Source organism: Miniopterus schreibersii, assembly GCF_964146895.1.
Source record: "Miniopterus schreibersii genome assembly, chromosome: 6".
Taxonomy (NCBI): domain Eukaryota; kingdom Metazoa; phylum Chordata; class Mammalia; order Chiroptera; family Miniopteridae; genus Miniopterus; species Miniopterus schreibersii.
Genome location: NC_138107.1, coordinates 77369035 through 77396174, shown reverse-complemented (window position 1 = coordinate 77396174; position 27140 = coordinate 77369035). Strand labels below are relative to the sequence as shown.

At 40.1% G+C, this 27140-nt stretch overlaps 1 protein-coding gene across 4 annotated transcripts in view; it reads right to left on the bottom strand.

The window, feature by feature from the left end:
• Positions 1-289: 289 nt before the first annotated feature.
• The window catches only part of AIG1 (androgen induced 1), a 163647-nt gene continuing 136796 nt past the window's right edge, over positions 290-27140 (bottom strand). The window contains exons 5-6 of one of the 4 annotated variants that reach the window (XM_081140360.1): positions 8541-8704; positions 290-2754 (exon numbers count right to left, since the gene is read on the bottom strand). In XM_081140360.1, the coding sequence (XP_080996486.1) occupies positions 2717-2754; positions 8541-8704 (202 nt within the window). In that variant the 3' untranslated portion in view covers positions 290-2716. Of the gene's footprint in view, positions 2755-7309; positions 7944-8540; positions 8705-27140 lie in introns of those variants that run through there. The other 3 variants (XM_081140358.1, XM_081140357.1, XM_081140359.1) reach the window with 3 other exon arrangements.

The window sequence follows — 27140 nt, the reverse complement described above, 5'->3', positions numbered from 1 at the left end:
CCATTTCCTATGTGAGCATAGGTCGTTCCCCAGCTTCCCCAGGCACAAAGAAGAGAGAGAAAGGAGAGGGAGTTTTGACAGTTTAGATTTCCAAAAGCGCAAGAATAAATATTAGACCTGAAGGGGATGAAGAAATAACATGCCTGGCCTGGGCATGATGCAGGGTTGAGAGCCCAGAACATTTAGTGATGCTTGAAAATGAATGAATTTCACTCTTGTACACATCTATGTTGAGATTATTTCAATCGAACTTACGAATATGCTTGTGCATACACATAAAACCAGACATAGCATTTAAAAGTCTTTTATGTTGTGTTTGATTTTACACGCTTGCAAAATTCCCAAGAGACTTTTACTGCATGGATTGTTTCGACCGAGGCATTAAATAATATATTTTCCATAAAGTTGGACATAAGATGCCTATCTCTCTTCCTGGAAAATCTCTCTATAACAAGCAAAGGCGTTTGTCATTACTCCAAAATCCTTTGAATTGTACTTGAAATTAGGGTCATCTGCCTCAAAAATTTCCGTTGCTTAGTTGATGAGTAGGCATGAAAGCATCCAAATGTTTTGAGTGTTTCCATGGGGACTTCATCAGTGATCCTCAGCACTTCCATTTCACTAAGTCAGATGAGACAAGATGAGTTTGAATGACTTGGATCAGCTTGTCAACACTGGATAATTGATTTGACTTAACGAGGGACAACAGTGTCAGTCATTCAAGTATTAGAAAGTCACAAATACGAATTTTGGATATTACCATGTGGCTGTTACTCATTTTGTTTTGTTTTGTTTTTTAGCATAACACAAGAATAGCCTACATAAATATGTAAAAACGCTTAATGATAACATATGTATCAGTTTGTTTGTATTACTACAAACTTAGTGGCTTAAAACTCAAATTTATTACCTCACAGCTCTGGAGGTTAAGTCCTAAAATCAAGGTGTCAATAGGGTAGAATTACTTTTGAGGCTCCAGGTGAGAATCCATTTCCTTGTTTTTTTGAGTTTCTAGGGTCTACACAAATTCTTTGGCTGTAGCCCCTTCCTTGTACCACTTCAACCTCTGGTATCATTGTCACTTTTTTTTTTCCATTGTGAACCTTCTTGCCTCCCTCTTAGAAGGATGATCTAGTGTAAACCCGACATCTCAGAATTCTTAACTTAATCACACCTAAAGTCCCTAGTATTAAGCCATCCTTGAATTTTTAGAATAAACCTTATTTAGTTTTGAAAAAATTATTTGTGTACTTCTGGGTTGATGTTGCTAGCGTTTTAGTTAAAGCAAGTGAAATTTTTTTCTGTTATGTTGGCTTTGTTTTGAGGGTTATATTAACTTTGGAAAATAAACGGGGAAGTGTTTCATCACTCTGTAATTTTGGAACTATTTAAATAACATGAGAATTGTTACTTGAAAGTTTTCAAGAACTTGCTTATAAAACACTCTGGATCCAACTCCTCTTTTGGAGATAGTTAATTGAACATTAAAAAATATCTTCTATGAATATAAGTTCATTCCAGCTTTCTAATTCTTACTATATTCATTTTCCTTGAAAACTGTGCATTTCACTGGGTCCTAAGAGTTTATTGCCATAGAGCTATAAAATATATTTTTATAGTTAAAAATTTGCTTCACATCTGTGTTTATATTTGCCTTTCTCTCTGTCATTCTTTTCAGTTAACTTATCAGTAGTTTGCATATTTTAATGCTATTTGAACAGATGAGATACTATAAAAACAATTTATTAATTCCACTGTTATTTTCTTGCTGCCTTACATAATTTCTACGTTGATTTTTATTAGTTCCTTCATCATATTTCTCTAAGGTTTATTTTTATGTATTTTCTATTACATATTCTGCATAAGTATTATTTAAAAATAATTATGGTCAAACACTTTATAAATTAACTTTTTTCCATAATATATATATTTTTTGATTTATCAAAAAGATACACATTTTTACAATCAGCAAATTATAAGAACCAGGTTCAGTAAACCCACTTTCAACAGGTAAGTAGAAACAAAGTAAGAAAGGAGACAGCAATGTTATTAGGGTTTGAGATGTACCATGCAGACATCAGACTAGGGGTTGCTTAGTCTTTATTAAAGTTATAGTTTGCATTTAAGAAAAGTTTCAGAAGATTAACCCATGATATACAAAAACATCCAAGTATTTAACTAAATTGATGTACTTTTTACTAACATTGCCTGTTTGCGGCAACATTGACATTATTGCCATAGGGACCATCCACAACATTTCCTCCAGACTAAACCCTGTGGCCCAGGTCCATTAGTCCAGCCACTGTAGGACGAATCCGTGAATGCCTTACTCCACACCTGCTCCTTTGATTCTCACAAATTTCTCAACAAGAAACAATAGAATTTTATTCTTAATGGTATCACAATTGCACAAATTAAAATCCAGTGACCAATTTTAGTTTTAAAAACTAGAAGAGGGGGAAAAAAGATGTTATCATCAATCGTGAATTTGGAAAGAGTTCTTTAACAAACAACGAGGGGGAGTTATTTTGGAAACAACTGTACTCTATTCTTATGTAGTACATTTTTCTATAGAAGGTGTCCTCCCTCTAGGGCCAAGAGGTGGAGGCAATTCTATCACCTGCTTCAAGGCTTCCTCTACCTGTACTGCCAGTGCCCCGGGGGTAATGAGTCTTCAATGGTGGCTCAGTGCATCTCTTCCATGTAGACTTCGATCTCATTCCAATTTAGGCTTCTCTTTCTCTTCTTCCATACCTAAAACATAGGCAAAGTTGAACATCAGATTAAACTATGAGCAGCCTAGCCAAGCTGCTGAAAAAAATCCCATCTCTCTTCTCTCTACACTTCTCATCCACTCTCCTGCACCCACCTCTTTCCATCAACTGAGAAGAAAAGTCATTTACAGCTCTCTCCAGAAACTTCCTTGGTGACCTCTCTCCCCACCCTTTTCCTCCAAATCAGGACCTAACATCTTTGGGACACACCCAGTTCTTGCAGCTTCTGAGAGCGAGGGACTCAAGTTAGTTCCTGACTCACTGAGTTTGCACAGAAGCCCCAACCAGTCTGCTTCGTAACCAGCATCTTATGATAGTAGGTGTGCGACAGATGAGTTTCAAACAGACCTTCTTCATTTTGATTTTTTTTCCTGTTCCTTCCCAATGCAAGGACTCTGGGTTGTCAAAAGTCAAGAAATATATATATTTCTAAGCTCACAGAGAGCTCATTAGCCACAAGAACTGCTTATTTTCATACCCATCTGTATTTAAACTCAAGTTCTCCCTCTCGTCAACACAAGCTTGGTAGACTATGGTTTTCTTCCAGAGAGACTCATATGGACCAGTAAGACCTCTGACTGTTGTTTGTAGTGAACAGCTAATGATGCTTCATTTTCCTGGAGACGAAAATATCCAAGTCATTCTCTTTAATTAAAGTTAAATCTGGCCAATGCTCACTTCTTTTTTTTCTAGCTAAAGGTTTTTCTTCTGATACTAAGTTCTTAGAGAATTTTTGCTGGAACAAAAATTGTTGCCTTGAAGGCTTTGCTGGTATTCTTTTGTAAACTACAAGCTCTCTGAGGGCAGAGCTCTTAACTGTTTTAGTCCAGATTATAGCCCTACACATAACACAGTGTCCTTTTCATAGTAGGAGCTCAATTAATCTTTACTGCATCAATTAATAAACAGTAAATATAGAGGAGGCCTCAGCAGGCTGGACGCTTGGGAAAGCAGAACAAAATATGGAGCTTCACAATATAAAAAATCACAAAGCCTAACTGCAGAGGGTCGCCATGCTAGGGCTTCATTAGGAGAGACCCCCCCTCCACCAGCTCCTAGTGTGTGTTTTGTGGGGCCAGGGTGGTGGTGGCGGAATGTGGAGAACATGCTCTGAACAGGTGTCCTCAGACATTCTTTTAGATTTGGTTTTCATGACTAAGGAACTGGCAGAGATCTGTAACACTTTTTCCAAAGTAATTTTCAGAATCATATTAAGGAAAATTTCCAATCAAGAAGTCAGGACATCTACAGGGAGGAGGAACAGGGTTGAGGGGGGAGGAGGCAGGCGATGCCTTAGCTGTTGGGTAACCAAGGCAAAGGCACAGAAACATCACAGATTCCGTTCAAACAACGCACGTGGCTCGGGTCCGCACTTCATCCCACGTTCGTCCCCGTAGAGAAGCTATCAGGAGCTAACGGCTTGCTTTTCTTTTTCAAGTCTGTTTCCTCCTAAGTGTTTTCCTGCAGATGGGTTGACTTGGCAGCAAGAGTGGAATCTTCAAAAGCAGGGGTGGAGAACAGGGGGTGTTCACTGACCCAGACAGGGAAAATCGCTCCCCACCTACATTCGTTTGGCAGCTTGGGGGGGTGGAGGGAAAAAACTGGATGGCTATAAATAATATTTGGAAGAACCAGAGGAATAATTTCCACACAAATAGCAGAAAGAGACCTGTTAGAGCTGAGGCAGGAGGTGCTTTCGGGGACATGCAGGAAGAGCTGATTGACCCCGAGATGTCCAGTCACCTGTGATTCCCCAAGGCTGGGACAGGGGCTGAAGCGGAGGCTGGGCCAGTGGGGGACGTGAGCTGGATGGGCAGCTTGGGGAGAAGAAAGGTGGACGTTTCTCTCATATAGGCCTGGCTCTGGCCTCCTCTGTCCTTCTGTCTGCTTTTTACGCCCTCACCCCAACCTTTCACCCTCAGAAACCTTCATTTCTGGTTGTATGAAGTTTGACTTTAATAAGACTTGTCACCCCAGCCAGACACATTGGAATTGGAATAAATTCTTAAAGTACAAAAATATTTCAGCTGTTGTAGGTTGAATTGTGTCCCCCAGCAAATTCATTGGTTGAAGTCCTTCCTAATCCCCAGGACCTTAGAGTGTGAGAGAAGGCCAAGGATGTGGCTGAGCAACTGTTCACTAAAGAGATTAAGCAGGTGACCTGTGGATCCAATTAATCATCTCAGCAGAGCCAGGAATGACCTGTGGGGGACCCTTTGATGATCTAAACCCCCATGAATTACATGGGAAGCCAAAAGGGTTTTGAGAATTTTGTACCAGCAGAAACACTGCTAGCACAGACCAAAAGGGACAGGATGAAATGAACGAGCAATGACTCCACAGGCATTTCAGGGGTTGGATCCTTCTTGGCTCCAGAGGGTAGGGCTCCTGCCCAGGGCTAAGGATGCAGGGCCACAGCGCCCTCCTGGTGAGTCCTGAGGACAGAACATTCAGCCAAAGAGGATTATTCTCAAGCCTTAAAATCGAATGGAATTTGCCCTGCTAGCTTTTCGACTTGGTTAGGAACTATGACCCTTTTTTACCCTGTGATTTCTTTCTTTTGGAAAGGAAACGTATATTCTATGCTTGTCCAGCCATTGCATTTTGGAAGCAGATAACTTTCTGTCTGGTTTCACAGGTTTGCAACTGGAGAGCAATTTTGCTTCAGGATGATACCTCCACTTTGACTCATGTGTGATTTAGATACTATTTAAGGTGAGATTTTGGACTTAAGAGTTGAGCCTGGAAAGACTTTGGAGGCTGTGGGAATGATTTTGCATGAATAAAGGATATGAATTTGGGCGGGGGGGCAGAAGGCAGAGTGTTATGGGCTAAGTTGTGTCTCCCCAAACTAACTCCCAATACTTTAGAATGTGAGTGGATTTGGAGATAGTTTCTTTACCAAGTTAAAATGAAGTGTCTAGGGTGGGCCCTAATCAAATATGACTGATGTCTTTATAAAGAAAAAATTGAGAGACAGCCTCATACAGAAGTGAGAATGCCATGTCAACATGAAGATGGCCATCTACAAGCCAAGGAGAGGCCTGGGACGTTACCTCCCTCGCAGGCCTCAGAAGGAACCAACCCCCCAACATCTTGATGTTGGACTTAGGGAATCCAGAACTGTGAGACCTGACATTTCTATTGTTAAAGTCTTCCAGTTTGTAGTACTTCATTGTAGCAGCCCTAGCCAACTAATACAATATGCACAAAGCCACATGGAGTTACTTTCTTTTTAAAAGAGTAAATTATTACCTACTAATTTAGCCAATTTTAAGGACTTTTTTCATAGTATATATGAGGTTGATCTGTTTTGTTATTTTATAAGCTAGGTCCATGGCTCTGGGCGAACTTTCTGAATTCTCACATGTCTGATTTTCGAATGGTGACATTCTGATGGTTCACTAGAAATAACACTGGATTGGACATCTGTCAGAAGCTGTTGAATCTGCAACCACCTTTTTTGGTGGGTTAATTAAGATTTCTGGGCCTCAGTTGTCTCAATAAAAGGAAAGGGGTGGCTTAGATGATTCCTAATCTCCATTTTAGTGTTAAGAGTCTGTAATAATGTAATTTCATCTTGTAGTTGAGGCCAACATAATGTGAGCAAGTGGAGGAAGTTGAGCCTTTAAAACTCATTATGGATAAAAAGAAGGGGGCTGAAATGTGGTATTCCTTCTTCTTGGGGGAATTTTATTTGGGGTGTAGTAAATGTACTCAGGATTATAATAGTGTACTCGACTGTATTCAGTTCATTCTGACATCACACACACACACATAGGACACACACTGCGTTTCATCTGCAGTTTCAAATTCAACTACCTACAGCAAAGTGGGCAGGTGAGGACCAGGGGAAATTAAATGGCCATTTAAAGGGGGCAACTGACACTCCATGCCAAACCACTGTTGCCAGAAGAGAACAGTGGGGTTAGTGTTGCCAGATCTGAAAACATTTGAGAAGATAAAAAATCTGGCCTTTATGTGTAATCTCCCAATTTTGAAATGTTGGTTCCAAATGTTGGTTCCAAAGTCTCACTATATAGGCCTAACAAAAATTTTTGATAGATAAGATTTGGAGGAGGCCATCAGTCTGTGATCCCTCTCAGATATGAAAACGATGACCGCTTGGCACAAAACATCTGTCGCCATGGAATTAACTAGATAGTCCCATGCAGATAAAATTAATCTCTATACCTGACGTGAGTTACAAAATGTTAGTCAACTTTAACTCAAGTTGCTGAGGAGAATGGCACACACTGAATTGAACAGATGACTGAACAAAATCCTTGGTTCCACTATTCATTTATAACGTCTCACTCAAAGCTCCTAAAGGCAGTATTATATTAATCTTGGTTGGATTTTTGTTCTCTCCTGGTTTTCAGTTCATCTTCTCTTAGAAGTAGAATAACGGCCAATGACTGTCGGAATCAAGCCGACGGAGGGGAAATGGGTGGTCATAAACACTTCCTGAGTAACAGATATTGGACATGCAGTATTAGCTTAAATTGAAATAATGGCCTTTCTCTCAAAAAGCTAAGAAGGTTTACATTTTATTTTTAATACATTTTGAAAGTTAACTAAATACTTTTATAAGCCAATTAGTAGAAAAAGATTACATATTCCCATTGAACAGAAAGGAAAATTATTAAAAGATTAATTTCTGGTCCCTCAAGCTGTGGCCTGAACAGAATAAAAATTTTTGACACTTTTCCTAATAGACCACTTATTAAAATCAAGCCAGCTGCTGAGAAAAGAAGTCCTCACTTTCCTCTGGGCCATTTAACATCGGCTAACACTTTGACACATGCCACCTTAGAAGATCCACGCACAAAAGAAGTCGGATTCAATACCCATGCAATGACTGTTTTATTTGTCTAATTAGGTCATGTTCCTGGCATAGCGTCTGGCACAGAGCAGGGTACTCGATGTTTGTGGAACACATCATTTTCTGGTGATGTCTAGAATGTCGTGATTGTTTCGGAGATGCCCAGAGCTCTCTAAACTTCCCAAGCCATCTTGCCTTTGGATGTATTTTCATGCAGGCCTCGAGTCGCTACATATCCGTGCTGCTGCTCTCTCCACCCTCCCATTCTTATGCTGTGTTACATACACTTTGGACAGGTTGTGCACAGCTTGGGTAAGATTACGTGCCTTGCCAAGATGGGGGCTCTGCCACACATAGAAACAAAAGAGAAATCAAATTGTAGGTTAACACAGTTTTTACAGCAATGAAGTATTATCCTTTAGTGCCCGGACTTCTCTGCCACTTTCAGCCCTTGAACGTGACAGTCACTGGTGCATCACAGTGGCCTGGGCCCTCTGTGCTGCTTAGATGTCTAGGAGAATGTGGTGATGTCTCTGAGGCTACCGCACCATGCAAAGGATGACTTAAAAAGTGGAGATCTGGGTGGCTTTTATCAAGGCTGGTTACATTTGATTATCTAGTTAGCTGGGGGTCCTTTAGCTAAGGCAGTATTTTATTAATCAGAGTGAACTCCCTAAATTTTTTTCTGTTAACACAACATTTCTTCCTATAAAATTTTATAGACCTGCTTTTCTCTTAGATTTAGATATTTTACTAGCTAATAAGACAGAGAGCATAACGAACCTTTCAGGTAACTGCCAGGAGCTCTTAAATTAACATTGTTATAAAAGAGTAACTCTTCCCAAGCGATCCTGTGCTGCAGTGGAATGTTCCTTCGGTCTCTGCACACACTTTTTAAGACCACACTTCTCTTATTTTATGCTCCCCTAAACAATACTTACTTCTCTGTGTATCCCAGATATAGCTGTTCAGAACTTCTCCCAGCAGGTACAAAAAGTTCATTAAGATGGTGGTAGATCCAAAGAAGATGATTCTGGCTCCTGGGCCAATGTGTTCCAGGAAAGGGTACACCCACATCCCAGTTACATGATGCACCCAACACACCCTGCAATGGAATTACAACGGAGACAAAGACGGGACTTATTCTCATGTCAGATTTCAGAGCCGCGATATTACCAACATCCCCCCCACTCCAGCCATTCCTCAGCAACGCCAGACACAGGTTTACCTCTGACACTCCCGAGCTACTGGGAAATGTTGTTGTTTGTTTTCTTTCACTCTTTACTCTGAAATACTTTTAGACTCACAGAAGAGTTGCAAATACGGTATAAAGAGTTCCAGGATGCCCTTGCTGCATGCCCTTCCCTGCATGTTAACATATTGTATAATCCTGGTACACTGACTAAAACAAAGCAGTTAACATTGGTACAATACTAGTAGCTAAACCACAGATTTTATTTGGAATTTCCATTTCCCCATTAATGTCCTTTATCTGGTCTAGGATCCCCTGTTGTATTTTGTGGTCAGGACCTCTTACTCTCCTCCGATCTGGCAGTTCTTCAGTTTCTCCATGTCTTTTCTGACTCTTGAAGGGCTCTGGGCCGGGATGTGAAACTGTCGTCTAAATATCGTCATACGATCTTTTTAATCTTCTCTCTACACAACCACATCCCATCTATTTGTAGATGACTCCTAAATGTCTATCTCTAGTATCAGTTGCACCCAATGAGGTAAATCATCCCCATTTCACAGATAAAGAAACTGAGAGTGGACTATAGAACTTGTCTAGAAAAATGGCAAAGCTGGGAAAGGAATAAACATCTTATTTATTTATTTATTTATTTATTTATTTATTTATTTATTTATTTATTTTTTATTTTTTGCTGCATCAACTTACTTCCCTATATGAGGCATTTATCATTATAGGCCTCCAAAATTGAAGTGAAGGTTTTCTTTTAAAAGTTTTCTTGACTTAGTAGGTCATCAAGCCATCTCAGATACAGAAGTCCTGTTATGTGGGGTTTCACCTGGATTGTTGTGAATGGTGCATCCGCTTGTCCCAACAGGTTGTGCTTTCACTGATCATTTCCTTGATATGATCAGCATTCAATTTTCTGCACAAAAATGACTCACAGACTTGCTCATCTATTTCTGGAGAGTTCTTGGTTCTTGGTTGACTTTCAATTTCTCTCTCAATCTAAGGCTCTCTTATCTCAATGCCCAAATAGCTTCTGCTTAATGTAATGATACCAATTTTAATTTTAGCCTCAAACATTGATACCCATGGTGTGTGTGTGTGTATGTGTGCATGTGTGCATACATATATATGCCCATGTTATAGTGTCATAAGACTTCTGGGATGTTCTATTTTATAAAATGTACCTCCAACGTGATTCAGTTTAACATGCAATTAAAAATGACATTTATTAATGCCTCCTATCTGAGTACTGTGATGCACACCAGGGATACAGAAGTAAATGAGACAAAGGTGATTCTTGTCCTCATGCAGTACAGTCTAATGAGGAATACAGATATTAAAAAGGAAATGACTAGTGTAGTCAGAATTAAGAAAAGGTTCAGTGTAGGATGTCATGGGTGCTCAGGGACCATTTCCTGCTTTTTTCGGGGGAACTTTACACTTACCATCAGTGTTTCTTTCTTTTGTGTATTCAACTCCCTTTCAAATCAATTTTTTCATAGCTGATAAATATGCTCAAATGACTTTCATTAAAGCACAACAAAGCTTTTCCCATCCACTTTACAAAGACTGCTAGCTCTCCATTTCAAGGGCAAACTTCTCCAGTGAGTCTTTACTCATTGACTCCAGACCTCGACTTGGTGCTCATTCCCCACCCACAATAATCTGGTTTCTGTTCCTGATACGCCACCAAAACATACTGGCTCTTTGACATCAAGTTCTCCTGGTTTTCCTCTTACCTCTGGTGCTGTTCTTCTTGGATCTTTTTGTAAGTTCACCTTCACTACCAAACCATTAGGTGCTGAATGTCCTTAAGGTTATGCATATATTATGCATTCTCAGTTGATGGCTTTTATTTATGTCACTGCTCCATGTCTACTACCTATATGTGGATATTTCACAAACTTATGTCCCAGTCCAGATCCCTCCTCTGTTCCAAAACAGTCATCACATCTCGTCTTGCGCGTCATAAAGATGCCCCCGTCTTGACATATCTGCAGCCAGCGTCATGCTTGTGTCCCTCCAACCTGGTCCTCCCCTCGTACTCCGTATCTCTGCAAATGGTTCTACTTCCATCCAGTTTTGCAACTCACACGGAGAGTCATCTTGGTACCTCCCTCTCTTTCATCACACATTTTCAATCCATTACTTTGTCCCGTCAAGGTTATCTCACCCATCTTTGCAATGTTTATTTTTTCCATCTCCATCATCAGCATCTTAATTTGTGTTGCCATCATCTATCTCTGTCTAGAGTACTGTCCTAGTTTCTAATTTGTCTCCGTATGGACTTTTGTCTCCTACCCATCCATCCTCTCAGCTGCCAGAGGGTCTTTTCAAACCAGAAATCTGAATACATTATATCCCTGCCTCAAACTTGTCTATGGCTCCCATTGCCTTTTTTTGTGTTTTTGTTGTTGTTAAAGATCCACATTTTTAACAAAGTCTAGACTGCTCTTTGTAGAGTGGCTACTGCCTGTTTCGTCCCTCCGTATTCTACCTCCTTTTGTTACACTGGTTTTCACTCGGTTCCTTGATTTTGTCATGTTCCTTCCTGCCATGTGGATTTTCACATACCCTCCTTTTTTTTCTGTCTCTGCTGTTAGTTACCTACCCCTTAGACTCATTAAATTATATTTCTCCTTTATATCTTAGCTCAACTATTATAACGAACCAGTCATTACTTAGAACTTTTTTCTGACCTATTATATTAGATCTGATTTTATAAACTCTTTCAGAACCATAAATTTCTTTTACTTTTAAAGCTTTGCTTTTTATTAGTACTTAAATTTGAATGACATATTTATTTGAATAATATTTCTCCTCCTCTAGAGTATCTAAATTTTGTGAGGTGAAGACCTGTATCTATTTTTATTTCTCATTGTATCCTCAGCACTTACCACAATGCCTATCACATAGTGGGAGAAAGAATAAATGAATAAAGTTGCATTTATGCTGTGATAGGAGGAGTAAGAGTTAACTGAACAAAGATGGGAGACAAGAACGTTCTAGCCAAATGGAATTGTATGTCCAAAGACCTGAAAACAAGTGAGAGCTTCCAGATATTCAAGAAGAAAACATTTTATTGAATTCAAGGGTGAGAGAGCACCAGGGGCAGGCAGACACCACACTGTGGGTGGCTTTTTAAGACATGGTAAGAAATGTAGACTCTGTCCTGGTGTTGACATCAGGAAGGCTTTGAGGTCTTCCTCAAATAAATAAATGTGAAACGTATCAGATGGTCAGGAGAGTGGGTTATTGAATCTTTAGGATGTTTGCAAGCTGCTTGGTTGGCAGCTTAAATTCAGCCATGGTGGGAGTACTTACACCAAGGACTGTCAAATGCTATCCATTGGGCTCCCCCCACCCCTTACCTGCAGAAGAGCTGGTTGTTAAACATTTGCCAGTAACCTACTGGTTATTAACATTAAAAAAAGTAAGAATAGGAGAAAACATAATAGAAAATATCAGAAGGCCTTGCATATAATGATGATAAAAATGGTTTTGTGAAACTCTGTTTCACGTGTGTGTGTGTGTGTGTGTGTGTGTGTACACACATACACATGCATGCTGGATGGGTCGTTATGCAAAAGAAGTTTATTTATTTTTTTATTCACAGTAAATTAAATTTGAAAGGCATTGATTTAGGAAAGAGAACTGAGACAACCTGGTGACTGATGGACTTAGGCAGTTAGGGAACTGAGATGAGCTAAGGATTAATCATAGATTCCTGGCTTGATTTCGTGGGTGGAGAAGGCTGCCATTTCCTGAGATGGGGAATGCTGTAAGGGAGCTGGTTTGAGGGGATGGAGAATTCAGTTTGGACATGCTGGGTTTGAGGTATCTGTAAGATATCCAAGTGGAGATATCCTGAAGGCAGTTACATGGGTTCGAACTGTAGAGAAAGGGCTAACGTGGCAACACAGATATTGGGTTCACTGGCAGAACGATGGTGGTTGAAGCCACCAAAACAGATGGAGATCACCCAGGTAGAGTATAAAGTATGAATAAAGTGAGTCCATGAGGGAGCCCTAAAAAAATAAAGACTTAAGAGATAGTTTGAGGAGGACAAGGCTATAAAGGAAACAAAAAATGTGAGCTAGTGACATGGAAGGAAGACAGAAAAGTGTAGTGTCTTGAAGCCAACGAATGAGAGGTTCAAGGGTACCCCAGACCACATTTATTAGCACAGTAACTCTGAGAACTGAGAAGAATTAGAAAATGGACATTCCACCTACAAAGGAGAAGCAAGATATTCTTCTGGTTCCAAGTGGTATATGTATCATTCAAATCTATTTTGGATGCTGAATGGGTATGAATGATAAATAGTAAAGAAAAATTGACCTTGTCAAGCTCAGTAGCTCTTTACACCATATGGCCAAATGTCATCCTATCACATAATTCACGAGTTGTGGAGGTCCCTGGAGCCCTCGAGGAGCTGTAGTGAAGGAGGCATAGCGTCCCTCCCTCTTCTGGCTCTGTCACCCTTATTTATCCTGGATAGACACATGTACCTATCTTACTACTGATGACCTTTCGGCTCTTAAGATGAGTTTATTTTAAAGAGGATTTAAAAACTGCTCTTATTATTCATATTTTGGTATGGAGCTAGGCTATTTGGCAGCTAGGCTATTAGGTCACAAGACAAAAAAGAACACAGACTCAATGCAGTAACAGCTAATAGCTAATGATACTGAATTCTTAGTGACAGGCACTGTGCTCAATGTTTTATATTTGGGAACAGTTTTATAGTAGTACCATCTTATAGATGAGATCACTGAGGCCCAAGGAGGTTCAATAAGTGGAGAAGCAGGGATATGTACCTCAGCAGGGTAGCTCTTAGCGTGTATGTCAGGCTCCTCTCACGCTCTGAAGACTGAGATACGATGGATGCGAACAGGGCTCTGGATGGCTTTTAATGTGCTCAGAACCAAAAATAATCCAAGTGTAAAATCTGCGTGAATTTTTCTTTTTTCCCCAAGACTCTAAAAGTAATTTATGCTCATTATGAAAAATGTGTGAAATATAGAAATGTTGCAAGATGCAAGATAAGTGAGTTTTGGTAAAGTTTTAATACAAGGCTGAGTCTCTTATAAAACTCAGAGATTAGATTTTAAAACTTCCCCTGAGGAGAGGAAAACCACTGCATGGCTGCAGGGGTAAAGTAATGAACACTTCCTTCAGAGAAGGCACTGAATGACCTCTTAAGAAATAATCATACCATGTACGCATTCAGCCTCCTGGAATTTACTACACTGTTTGCCAGGCAATGAGCATGTTCCTCAACGGTGGAGTGAGATAAGGGATGTACATCAGCTTCTCACTCAGTGGGTCTCTGTGTGCCTCCCATGGCACCTCCAACCTGATGCTCCTGAAGGACTTTTCAAGGGCATTTCACTTTTGGCTCAAATGCTGACTTTAGATCTGGCCCTCTCTGTAGAACTAATCGTCTCATTTTAGGGCCATTCTATAGGCCCCTTGGACCATTTCCTGAGTACTGATTGCATGAAGACTGGTCCTTGTTACATTTTTGAAAACTGAGAATTCTGCTGGAGTTTTCTGGAACTCATATACTCATTCATTTATTCAAAAACATTTCTTGAGCCCCACTTTGTGCCAGGTGTGGCAAGCAACAGTGGGGATGCAAAGATGCACCCTTGAGGGGTATCGGTGCAGAGGGGCTGCCAAGGTTGCCACTGAAAAGACTGTACGTCCCAGGGAATATGATGAAAACAGGGCTCTGGAAATGGCATTCAGAAAGTTCTCCTTGGTGATGTGTGTGACAGTGCTAGAGAATTAACGCGTCAACTCACAGGCAAATACCAAATGGAGGGGTCCCATCTGAAGCAGTGTGGAAATATCCTCTGGCTCAATTACAGAGTTACTTTTAGAAGTTGCAGATAAAATTATATGATCCTTCACTTACTGTGGGTTCAATGGAGTATTCTTTGATCTTTTAAGGCATAATCATAATTTAAGATTGACCGAAGTCTTTCCAATGTTCTCATTGGAGCTCACCCAAATTTACAGAGCCTGGGATGTATCTAGGTATCAGGCTGGCTTTAGGGTGTGCATCCCAGGACGTCACTTGTGGCCCTGTGCTCAGAAGGGCTCCGCACTTGGTTTAATGCTCTGCTGTCACCATCTTGAAATTCTTAATAGTTTTTGAACAAGGGGCTCCACATTTTATTTTGCACTGGACCCCACAAATTATGTAGCCAGTCCTTTTATGTAGATACGTCACTATACTTTGGATCAACTTCCAGCTCATCTGCATAGTAGTAGGTCATCTTGGATATTATTTAATTTCTTAAGCCTTGGTCTCCCCTTTGGTAAAGGGGTATAAACCGCCTACCTCCAGGATGTATTCATCAGTTAATGTAAAGGTCTTAGCACCATCAACTTAGGTTAGATACAAAAACAAGCCAACAAAACAAATAAAACACCTTTTTACCGCTGTTCCTTATGCAGAAATATATAATATTTTTCTGTACTTCTCACACACAAAGATGTTTTCAAGGTTACAAGGCCCTCCACCCATCCCTGGGGAAAGAGGCAAATTGTGCGTGCCTCCCAGACTGAATTCCTGTAGTGAGGTAATGAGGGAATGTGTTTTCTTCCTGATTCTCAATCATAAATATCAGAGTCATTTATCCACACAGGCAGGCCAATAATTTACTTCAGAACATTTTCCCCAACACATGTCTTGGCACATGTCTCAACTGGTTTCAAAATTATTTGCTTCCTTTGAGTCCCACTTTCTACAGCCTACCTGGTCTTATGGTGATGTTTCCCTGGAGTGGGTTCAATTTGAATTTCCCTTAATAAAATTCATACTGGTTTTGCTTAACTTTAATCATTTGGACCTTCTCAAAAAGCATATAAGTGCCAAGCATCGAGTTGACACATTGAACATTGTAGGGAACATGTGTTCTTTCTGGAGAGAAGGGGGGAGTGTAGTCAGTGAGGGACTCATGGCCCAGACAATCATCAGGGCTGGCTTGGGTAGTGAGAAACCCATGCATTCAATCTGCTAGTGCTGGAAGGAGGGAGAGGGAGGACATCCCAAATCCCACAACAGAAATCATAATTTCCATATTTTTCAAAAGTGATCTGTAGTGTTTCTCTAGCACATTGTGTGCTTCTCCTTCTAGTAGATTCTTATTTTTAGGATTACAATGTTCTGCTTACCCCTGCCATGATTACATCTTCCTTGACTGTGACCTGCTTGGACTACCAGCCTCTCTTTAATTGCCAGCCTTCTTTAATAAACAACAAACTTCCCAGACATGTCTTGAGATCCTGCTTTGTGGCAGTGCCCAATGTCAAATTATAGTGACGCGGTCTCTGTATTATTTGTCACAACTGTCCTCCGTGTGCTGCTTCCACAATTGCTAAATGTTCCTTTTATTTTTTCATTCAACAAATGTGTATCAGTGCCTAGGATGTGTCAGACCCATGAAGGTAGCGGTATCTGAAGTAGATGTGGTCCCTGCCTTGGCGACACGTTCCCAGTCTAACAGTAACAGACATTAGATGACACCCTAGTATTATGCCCTGACTAGGGCAAGGGAGGAGTGGTAGACTCAATTACTATTTTATTTCTAGGTAAGTTTTAGTGTTCATTTTTTTCAACTTTATTTTAATTTATATTTGAATTAAACCATCAAAAAGTTCTGGAAAGCTCATTAAAAAAAGCAGGAACTCCCTGCCCCACCCAACTGCAACTCTTTTCTCTTTCCCATGCCTTGTCCTGCTCTCCAGAGGAAGCTGCCTTCAACAATTACAGCTGTTTCTTCTAGCTTTTATATTAATATTTCTTAAAGTAGCCATATATTGCTGTTTCTTGATTAATCAATTTTAGATGATATCTTAAGACTTCCAAATATGAAAGATGAGGGTTCAGCCCTCTTACAGCCTCTCCCCTATTTTTCCCCTATTTTTTTATCCACCAAATACAGTTATATCATATTTTGGGGGCCTAAGTGAGTTTTCAGTATTTTTTTCCTTACGCTTTTTGTGTTGTATCTAAAAGCTCTGCCAGACCAAAATTCCTTGTGTCTTCTTCTGGAAGTTTATAGTATTGAGCTTTACATTTAGTTTATGACATATTTTGAGTTAATTTTTGTGAAAGGTGTAAGGTCTGTGTCTAGATTCAGTTTTTTTCATACAGACTTCCAATTGTTCCAGCACCATTTGTTGGAAAGATATCCTTTCTTCATTAAATTGCCTTTCCTCCTTAGTTAAATATCACTTGACTATATTTACGTGAATCTATTTCTGGGCTCTCTATTCTGTTCTTTGTGTTTATTCTTTTGCGTAGACCACAGTGTCTTGATTACTGGAGCTTTATAGTAAATCTTGAAGTCAGGTAGTGTCAGTTCCTCAATTTCTTTTCTTCTTCAATATTGAGCTGGCTATTCTGTGTCTTTCGCCTTTCAGCATAAATTTTATAATCAATTTGTCAATATCCACAAAATAATTTGCTGAGATTTTAATTAGGCTTGTGTGAAATCCATAGATCAAGCCGGTAAGAAATGACATCTTAACAATGTTGGGTCTTCTTATCCATGAACATAGACTGTCTATCCACTTATTTACATATATTTCTTTAATCAGTTTTACAGTTTTTGCATATAGATTTTATACATATTTTGTTAGATTTATATCTTAGTATTTCATTTTTTGGTGCTATTGTAAATGGTGTTGTTTTCAATTACAAACACCAGTTGTTTATTGCTAATATATAGCAAGGCAATTGATTTTTGCATATTAACCTTGTATCCAGTGGCTAGTTAATTCCAGGAGTGTTCTTGTAAATTATTTGGGGTTGTCTACATGACATCTGTGAACAAAGACAGTTTTATTCTTTCATCTTAATCTACATATACCTTTTACTTTATTTTCTTGTCTGATTGCACTAACTAGGACTTCCTGTACCATGTTAAATAGGAATGGTGAGAGGGGACATCCTTGCCTTGTTCCCAGTCTTAAAGAGAAAGCATCCAGTTTTCTATGATTTTATTTGTTCTGAAATGTTCATTGTTTGATGGGGATTTGTTCTATAATAATATGGTTAAATGTTAGCCTTTTAGTGGGCCTGTGTTCCTGATCTGTGAGAAAGGAAAGCTAGAGGGGGCTAGAGTTGGGCAATTGCCCTTCCTTTGGGTCTATAAGGCTCTGGTAAAGTCTTTTCCCCTTTAAAGAAGGCTTTTGTTGTTGAGAATGCTCTGGGTATATTTCAAAATATTTTGCATTCTCCTTGCCAGAAACACAAGGGTTTTTCTTGGCTTTTCACCATTGTTCTCACTCATATTTGAGTCCCTATCAGCTAGCACAGCAAATATATGGTGAATACTGTATATATTTGCAATACAAATAAGTCAGTGAAAAAAGGCAAGTCCATAAAGAAGACGGTTTAGAATAAAAAGTAAAGAGTATTTCTACCTCAACACTGGTGACTGCATTCAAAATGCAGGGTAATATTTCAAACTTTATATCCATTAGACAGAGGAAAATATGTTGGGTTTTGCTGATTTTTAAAATGGGAAAACAGTAGTGCTTTGCACACTGCAGAAACAATTGAATGCCTTCCTTCTTCCAGAAGAGTGTCTGGTTCACTGTCAGGTTTCTGGAAGCAGTGCAGGATTCCATCAGGCTGGCTCTTGGAGCTCTGCCTCTACTCCTTCCCACTCACAGTTCTCCACTGTATCCCCTAATCTTGATCAGTAACTCCCTCCTCCCCAGTTTCTGGTCCTGCTGACCTTGAATTCCTGCCTTTGTTCTGATCTTATTCTTGTCTGTCCATTGAGAAAACCCACAGTCTGCCTATTATCCACCCCACCTGAAAGGTGAATGGTTGCTCCCCAACAACTTCAAACTTGAAACCTTTAGCCCTTGATTCAATTTAAATCTCTTCCATCTCAATCCTGGGTTCTTTCCATTTCTACCTCACTGTCCAAATTCGTATTTAATTCCTTATTAATTTATGTTCTCCATCTCATGGAGGTTTTCTTTTTTAAAGTATTTTAAAATATGTGTTATACACGGCAGAAATTACATGCCTGCATGCATGAAGGTATATAATGAAGACTAACACTATAAGGGCAGGTCATACAATGCCCTGGGAAAATTTCATAAATTAAAGCAGCTAAAACCAAAGCACTAAAGTCCTACCAGTTCATAAACATTTTCAGATTTAGCCTTCAGGAAAGGGAAAAGTAAATTAAATTAAGAGTTACATTTTACTTTCTCCTAAGTGGCAGAAACAATGTTTTTGGCAGGACTGAACAGAAGAACAGATGCTAAGCCTTAGTAAATAAATTGTTCTCTTTATTTGAATGACTGAGCACCAGTTGACTTCTCTGGTGATCTCTGTTAGAACAAGACAGGCTACCTAATAAAGCTCCCCTGTGCTGCTAAGGGGCTCAAATAATCCACTCACGAGCAAGGGGAAGTGACACTTACCAGAATGCATTTATTTTATTTTATTATTATTTTTTTTAATTTTTGTTTAAAATATTACAGATGTCCTTTTTTCTCCCCAACGACCCATTCCACCCTGAGAATGCATTTATTTTAGACAACAAAGGCAATGAGCAAATCCAGGTGTGGCGTCACTAGGAAAAATGAACACATACACAAACAACAAAAATCCAAAGCTATTTTTGTTCCTCAATGTTATCCTCACTATCTTGAAAAATTAATTTTTTTCCTCCATAGTTTCATACTACACTCTTACTAGTGTATGATCACAAACCTGTCTTTTGTAAGATTCAGCACTGATGAAATAATTCTATTCATCATTCAGTTCTACCAGTCCCTGGAGCAATAATACGAGACCACTGAAGGTCATTAATAGGACATAATGTAATAAGATCAAAGGGACACTAGTCTCACTAGGTGGAAAGCTGCTTGAAAGAAAACCTGAGTAGCCAGCATGCCCTCCCTTAGTGTCGCACCCAACGACCAGCTTCCTGACTATGCTGGCATTGCCAACATTCAATTTCTTTTCATTAAGCAGTGACACGGTGAATATTTGGATACTGTCTGTGTTACCAATGGAAATAACAAAAGGAGAACCGCTACCATGGAAACCTACCTGATGGCCTTTGTGGTGAGCTCCTTGCTACTTGAATGCAAGCAAACCCCACACAACAAAGGGCCGATCAATGTTAGGCATAATGCTTCTATGCAAGAGCACTGATTATTAACTTTAATGAACGCCTTGAACATTGCAATCCGAGGCAGCATTATTCTTGTCCAACCTCATTATTAGATAAGCACAGGGGATCTTGCATTGAGTTATATTTTGGATTGCAAAGCAAGAGTCAATTTAAGACCATCTCCCATTATCTGTCTCTTATAAAAACAAGCAAAATAGTCAGTTTAAAGATGCATACGCTTAGAAGTAAACTATTAAAAGCAAACTAAAAAGCTGGGTCGTTGCCTGCTACATTTCAATAGACCAAACTCAGTTAATTTGTATGTGTGAGGTACTCCTTCCTCTACACAGTGCCTTCCTCAAAGAAAATTCATTCAAAGGCTTAGAGCATGCGATGTTTTAAATGTAGCTGTATTTTATACAGCTAAATGTTTTAAAGAATTTATTTGATCAAGTTCAGGTGATATTCCTATTAACACAATATTATTAAAATCCTGATTTTCCATAATTTAATAATTTTGGGGAATGTGCACAGCCAACATTTTAATCGAGTTAACAAAAAGAACTAAAAACCGAGTTAACAAAATTGATGGTAATGAGGGAGCACACCAGCAGTGGTTTTCTTTCTTTTGAAAAAGCACTTTCACTCTCTCCAATGCCAATTAAGAGGCTATGTCTAATGCTAGGTTACGTTTGAAATCCTGGCTAGAATCCTATTTTCTCTGCCTGTGTCCACCTGAGTAAATAGCCTCCTGTCACTTTCCAGTTTTGTTCTAGAAGCCTTCATTCAAGAACGGAACACCAAATGTGGACAAAAGAAAGAAAATGGTAGAATTGAAAAGCTAATATGTCCGAAAGATTCTTTTCAACTTCGGTGGAGAATTTGTTCGGAAATACAAACAAATATAAGTATCAAGAAGAATCAAGAATCACTGTTCTTTCCCTCAACACTGGCTCAGACATGAACAAAGGTTTCTCTGTTGGGGACAATAACAACTGTGTCTGGTTGCCCTCATTTATTCATTGGCCAAGACAACCAATGTCGTGGTATGTGTGGGGCAGGAGAACCACATGGATGGTGAACCCAGAACAAGAGATGCATCTGCGGTGCTACTGAGTATGATTCCTACTGGGTGAGATGGGGAATCAGGCATCACACCTTCTGCAGCGATTCCTGTTGCTCCTGGGAAACCCCATGTTCTCCTTAGTGAAGCTCCTTTGAACTTCAAGAACACTCGTTACAGGTCCTGTGTGACATCTCCAGCAGCCCAGTCACACATGCTGCTATTCTGGTCATGCTGTCCCTGTGTGCCTCTGGTCATACACTGTGGGTACAGAGACTTGGGTCATGATGTCACCTACACAATGCTCACCTATGAGGGTTATACCTGCTCTATGCTATCTTATCTCTGGACTCAGCTGGCTGAGACTTGGAAAATATTGTTAAAGATTGTGAGAAAAAAGATGTTACAGCTTCACTATCACAGCTGAGAAGGAAATGATACATGATGTCAAGGAGAAGTGCCACCACACTATCACAGATGTCCATCAGGAGCTATCGCTTCTAACTGTGCTCCCTGGAGAAGAGAACTGAGGCCCTGATGTCAGGTGAGGCTCTCTGGAAGAGGGTCTTAGATTCAGAAGCTTTTTCTAGTCATCCTTCTTAGGCATGGAATCATGGCATTCATGAGAAGGCTTCCAGTTCAACCATACGATGTGATGCTTATATTGGAAAGGACCGATGCGCCAGCACAATATGTACCATCTGGTCTCGAAGTATTACCGAGTATCCCGGTGTTACTGACTTTAGAACAAAGAGATGTCATAGCCTTGGAACCAACCACAATGAAAATTAAGATGATCACTCCTTCCAGTGCAAGTACGGTGTCTAGCTACTTTCTTGACCTTCCAGCCAGTGTGGATTAGTAAGAGGATACTGATAAGCTTACCCTGTCTGTTGGCCACGGTGAATACTTTCAAATGGACTGCTGGCAAATACACTGAACTAACTGTCTGTACAAGTTAGTTCACAAGAACAAGTTTACGCCGGCAGAGGTATACATCTTATGTTAGAATCATCCACCTGGAATATGCCTTTTTAAAAAGACACCGATCCTTGTCTGATAGGCAGGCAAATAGCATTATTCCACATTGTAATCAAGTTGGCTATTTTTTATAATACATTTTATAAATTTCTGTATATACTTTTGATTTAAAGTTTAATACATTTAGTTGGGCATTTTGTGTGACAAAGGGAGACTAAAGGTATTGTGTTTATGGAAGGAACTTGGCCTAATGTGATCGCTCTTTGTCTGAATGACAATTTCTTGTGAGCTGTTCACTCCTCCAGGGCTTGATCAGATCTGAATAGAGTACTAATGACAATTCCTGGATTTCTCTAGAGGCTGGCATGAATTTATGAATGAATTGTCACTCCTTTCTTGCAGTTTCCCACAGAGCTAGAAAACAAGTAATCCAAGCCTTCTGACTCCATTTTCTTTCTTACCCAATGTTTTTCCAGCAAGACATCATGGGGCTAAATTACTCACTACAGTCTCAGAATGATTTATTTGTACCTGTAAATTTATGCATTGTTTTCATTTACATGAGATTTTTGTATGTAATTCTCAGCTTTTAAGGATGACTTACACATCTTGTTTTTCTAATGTCATGTGAGAATATCACAGCCCAAGGATATGCCATTGTATAAAGAAAAAAAAAAGTCTACCAAAGAAGAAAAAAACAAACCCCAAATTGGAAAAAAACACCACACTATGGAAGAGTTTTCAGTAGGAGGATTGGCATGACCAGATTTACATTTTAAAAGAAACTCTCCGGCCAAGAAGTGGAAAGTGGGTGGGTGGCAGAGTAAGAAAGTTCACTATGGAGATTTATGCATCAGGGAATGAGTCCACGAATGGCACCTACCAAGGACTCTAAGGAGGAGCAGCAGGGGAGAGCCCAGCATCATAGGAAACGGGCAATCGACCAACCAACCACCATCAACCACCCACCCACCCAAACAGAAAGCTAGCTCAAAGTCAGATGTTATGGAAAGGTGGATAAAAGCAGCTCTGGTGGGGAGAGTAGAGGTAGAATCTAGATGGTAGTGATTGGAGAGGGCAGAATGTCGAAGGCTCCAGGTGCACTAAACTTCTTTGGCTGCCTGTGATTTTCTCTCTCTTGGCCCGAGGCCGTACTTTTTCTCTGCCTGCAACACTCTTATCCAGCCTTCATATAGCTAATCTTACTCACCTCCCAAGGGCTAGCTTCCAGGTCACTTCCTCTGGGAAGCCTCCCATGGCCCTGTAAGTCTGAGTCAGGGAATGCTCATCTGGGCTCTCGGATTCCCCTGTATTTCTCCTATTATTAATAACTCTTATCAACTCTATGGTCATTGCTTTATTATTTCTCTTATTCTTCAATAGACTGTCAGCTCCTTGAGGGCAAAGCTGAAGCTTCCAACATCGTTTACCCCCTGCACCTAGCACAAACCCCAACACATGGTAGGGACTCAACACTTGTTTGAGAGAGTTAATGAGCTTTGTTCTGAGTCAACATGAACCCAGTTCTTTCATATTATGGGAGAGTCAAAATGCTCTGTATAATAACCAAGCTGGCTCCTTCTCTTACTTTGTAAATTATTATGGAAATGGGTCTACTTAAATGTATAAAGTCAGAGTTTTGCATGTGTAATTTAGAGTACATTTTTCCCCCCATTTCCATTTTATCTCAAACAAAAGGTCTTTTTGGCTGTAAATTTACTTTCACTAGTGAGGAATCAAATCTCGGGCAGATATTTCCTCATCTAAATTGTTTATTTTCAATTGGCTTTTATTTTGTGCTTCCTAGGATCCCAGCACTGCTGGGGAAGGCACTCTTTTCCTCCCAGTTATTGTAGGCTGTGGAAATCGTCTGCTGAAGGTGAGACAGGGCAGGGCTCAGGTCACCTTAAATCCCTCCCATGGAGCTACCAGAGAATATGTTCTGAGCCTTCAACGTGCTCGCATACACTCAAAGGTGACTTGAAGGCTCACTCGGGAAAGTGAGGAGACTATAATTTGGCTAATAAATGAATCTTTCTCTATTTGAAATGTTTTTATTTCCTGTATGAGTTCATCTCCCACGGAGGATGCCACTTTGGCAAAGGACTTCCCACAAGTCTATCAGGTTCAGTGGGCAATTTAAATGAATCAGGCAGGTGGGAGAAGAGACAATAAAGTTGAAATTCAGTATTAGAGAAATAAATGGTAGAAATATTGTAAACACTTTATATGGTTACAATTGAGCTAAGTGGAAGGTAGGGGTATATATATAGTTAAAAAAAATTTCCCTACTTTCTCTGTTCGCAATTAAAACTCACATACTGTCACAATTAAGCATTCTATCTTAAGAATATTTTCTCTGACACTTTGATTGAGGTAATGTCTAAAGAAAATGTGTTTGTATTAACTCTTAGAAAACTGTAGACAAGGAAGCTCTTTTTATTTTTCTTAAGAGCATTTCAATTGTTCATCATATTCTTGCTCTGGGTAGTGAGGGGAGGAAATCTGGGTGGCAGACTTTGAAAAAAAATTAACCAAATAACTACATAAAAACAACTGTTGTGTTTTTTTTAAACTCCCTAGATGGAAATGATGGGGGTGGGGATTAGAGTAGTGTGCCCCAGAGAGGCTGATCCAAGTCTTGGGAATCAGGGAAGGCCTCCCTGAGAAAGAGACACAGAAGCGGAGACCTGAAGGATGAGTAAGATCTGGATTAATAACTCGGATTAATAATCGTGGATTAATAACTAGGGGAGAGGGAGGGTTGAGTGGTTGTATGGAGAAGATGAAAGCTTTGAAGTTGGAAAGAACGTATTGCTCTTGACAATCAGAGAGAAAGTGTCTGTGGCTGGAGCTAGTGAGCAAAGAGGGAAGGAGATGAAAGTAGAGAGGTGGGCAGGCTCAGGTGAGGCAGGGTCCCCTGCCCCTATAAGCCATGTGAAGGATTATTGGACTTTACCCCTAGAAGCACTGGGAAGTGATCCATACTCTCTGGTCAAGGGAGTAGTATGATCACATGCGTTTTTAAAAGGTCACCCAAGGTCCTGTGAGCAGACAGGGGTGGTGGTGGGTGGGCGGATGCCAGTTCTACTCGGTGGTTCACGAGTGAGGTAAATGAAGCGGGGGCCATGGTGTTGGCAGTAGAGAGGGGGCAAAGTGTAAGAATTCTCTAAAGTACTTTGGAGGTATGAAAGCCAGAAATGAGGAATGACCTGAGAGAGAGGGGTTGAAGATGTCTCATAGATTTCTGGCCTGAACAACTGGGGGGCCGGCAATGCTGGAGGGATACAGGTTGAGGGTGCGACTGGGAAAGCAGGTACTGCATGAGTTTGGTTTGCAGTTGCTAAGAGTGAGAGTCTTGTGAGTAGATACTGGGAGAGCTCTGAACTATAGATCTGGGATAGAAGTGGTGGCAAACAAGAGTGAATGGGTTTACCTAGGGAGAGAAGGTAGTAAAGGAAGAAGGCCTAGCTTAAGAGGGTAGATCTCAAGTTAAGCATTCTGACCACAATAAAATTTAAAAATTAATAAATAAAAAAGAAGTCCTAGGGCTGAGCTCCATAAAGCTCCAACCCTGAGTTTCGGGAGAGGGCAAATGATGCAGAGAGGGTCAATTTTGAAAACTGGGAGGGAAACACAGAGATCAATATGTCATCTAAGTCAGAAGAGAGAGAGATTCAGGAAGGGGGATGTTTCAGTTTCGAAACTGCTGAAATGAGCATTGAGGAGAAGACTACAAAGCTTTCAATGACTTCGGTGAAACAGAAATCATTCGTGACATCAGCAAAGGTTTTGCTAAAGCCACATTGGAGTGGGTTAATAAAATCAACATAGTGCCCACTCTGTGGTAGGTACTATGTGCTTTACATATACTAAAGATTAATATTATTTTAGTCATCACCACTCTGGGTGGGAGCTCAATGGGCTCCAGTCTACGAGGGAAAGTTCCATTATCCCTCTCTTTCTCAACATTCACTATCCAAATCTAGGAAGAGAACAGATCCGGATAGGGAGGGAGATTTGTGAGACAGAGAGAGAGCTAGAATCAGAGCAAAGCAGCCAGCCAGCCTGGCCAGCAGCCTTGGACGTATAGATTCAGCTCAAGTGTACAGAGAATTGGAAGGGAGATCTATTTACTTTATAACTAGCATGTGATAAGAGGAATGCTTTCTTCCACTTTGGCATGAGGCTCTGGAATGTGCAGTCACAGCCCTGGTATGCTATCAAGAGATCTCATATCCTGAACCTTCTGCTGGTCCATCAGCCCCGAGATAGAATGAAAGGGAGCAAAACCCAGTACCTTTTTTGATAACAATTAAAATCCTTGGATTTATATTATGTGACATGATGCGAGGGACATTGTTTAGGCCTTGGCATAGCTGTGAATGCATAGGGCAGAACACCAAAGGAAAAAGTCAAGTTTGAAAGCTTTCTCAGAACCCATCTGAGAGAATTTGCTAGTTAATGCAAATACAGGTCCAAACAAGTTCTGGTTTGCCTAGGGACTACGCAGCGCTGGCAAGCCTCACTTGGCATGAAGAGCGTGAGTAATGCTTCATTCTAATGAGGGATCTTGGGGGTCCATAATGAAGACGATGCGGTATTTCCCACGTGTCTCTTTGGAATGTGGGCTGATTGTACCCACAGTGGAAGAAAAGCCATTGGAAAGTATATAGTTCCTGAAAACTCTGGGGCTCGACAAGATTCAGATAATTTAATGGCATATAAATGAATTCATGGAAATACACTCAGAGTTCCCAGAGTAAAGAAATTCCCTTCCTATAAGTAAGGGAATTTGAGTATAAAATAATAAGAATGCAAATATGAGTGCAAACTAATAAGAATGTACTTTTGGGAGGGAGGGGAGAAGGGCATTTGAGGTTTAAACAAATGCTATCGGCAGTCCCAGGTATGCTGCGAGCACTGCAATGTCCTTGAATAATTGTGTAGTTTCCCAAAAGACTCTTCTGAAGGGTAAGAGTCACCTGACTCTCAAGTTCATATGTATAAAACACATACATTCATTTTCAAGATGTAATTTCACAGTCACACTTCACCGGTGAGCCCTGATCATTTGGACCTTTTCTATTAGAGAAAGTTAATACTCAACGTTGCAGGTGGAAAAGAAAATCTAGAC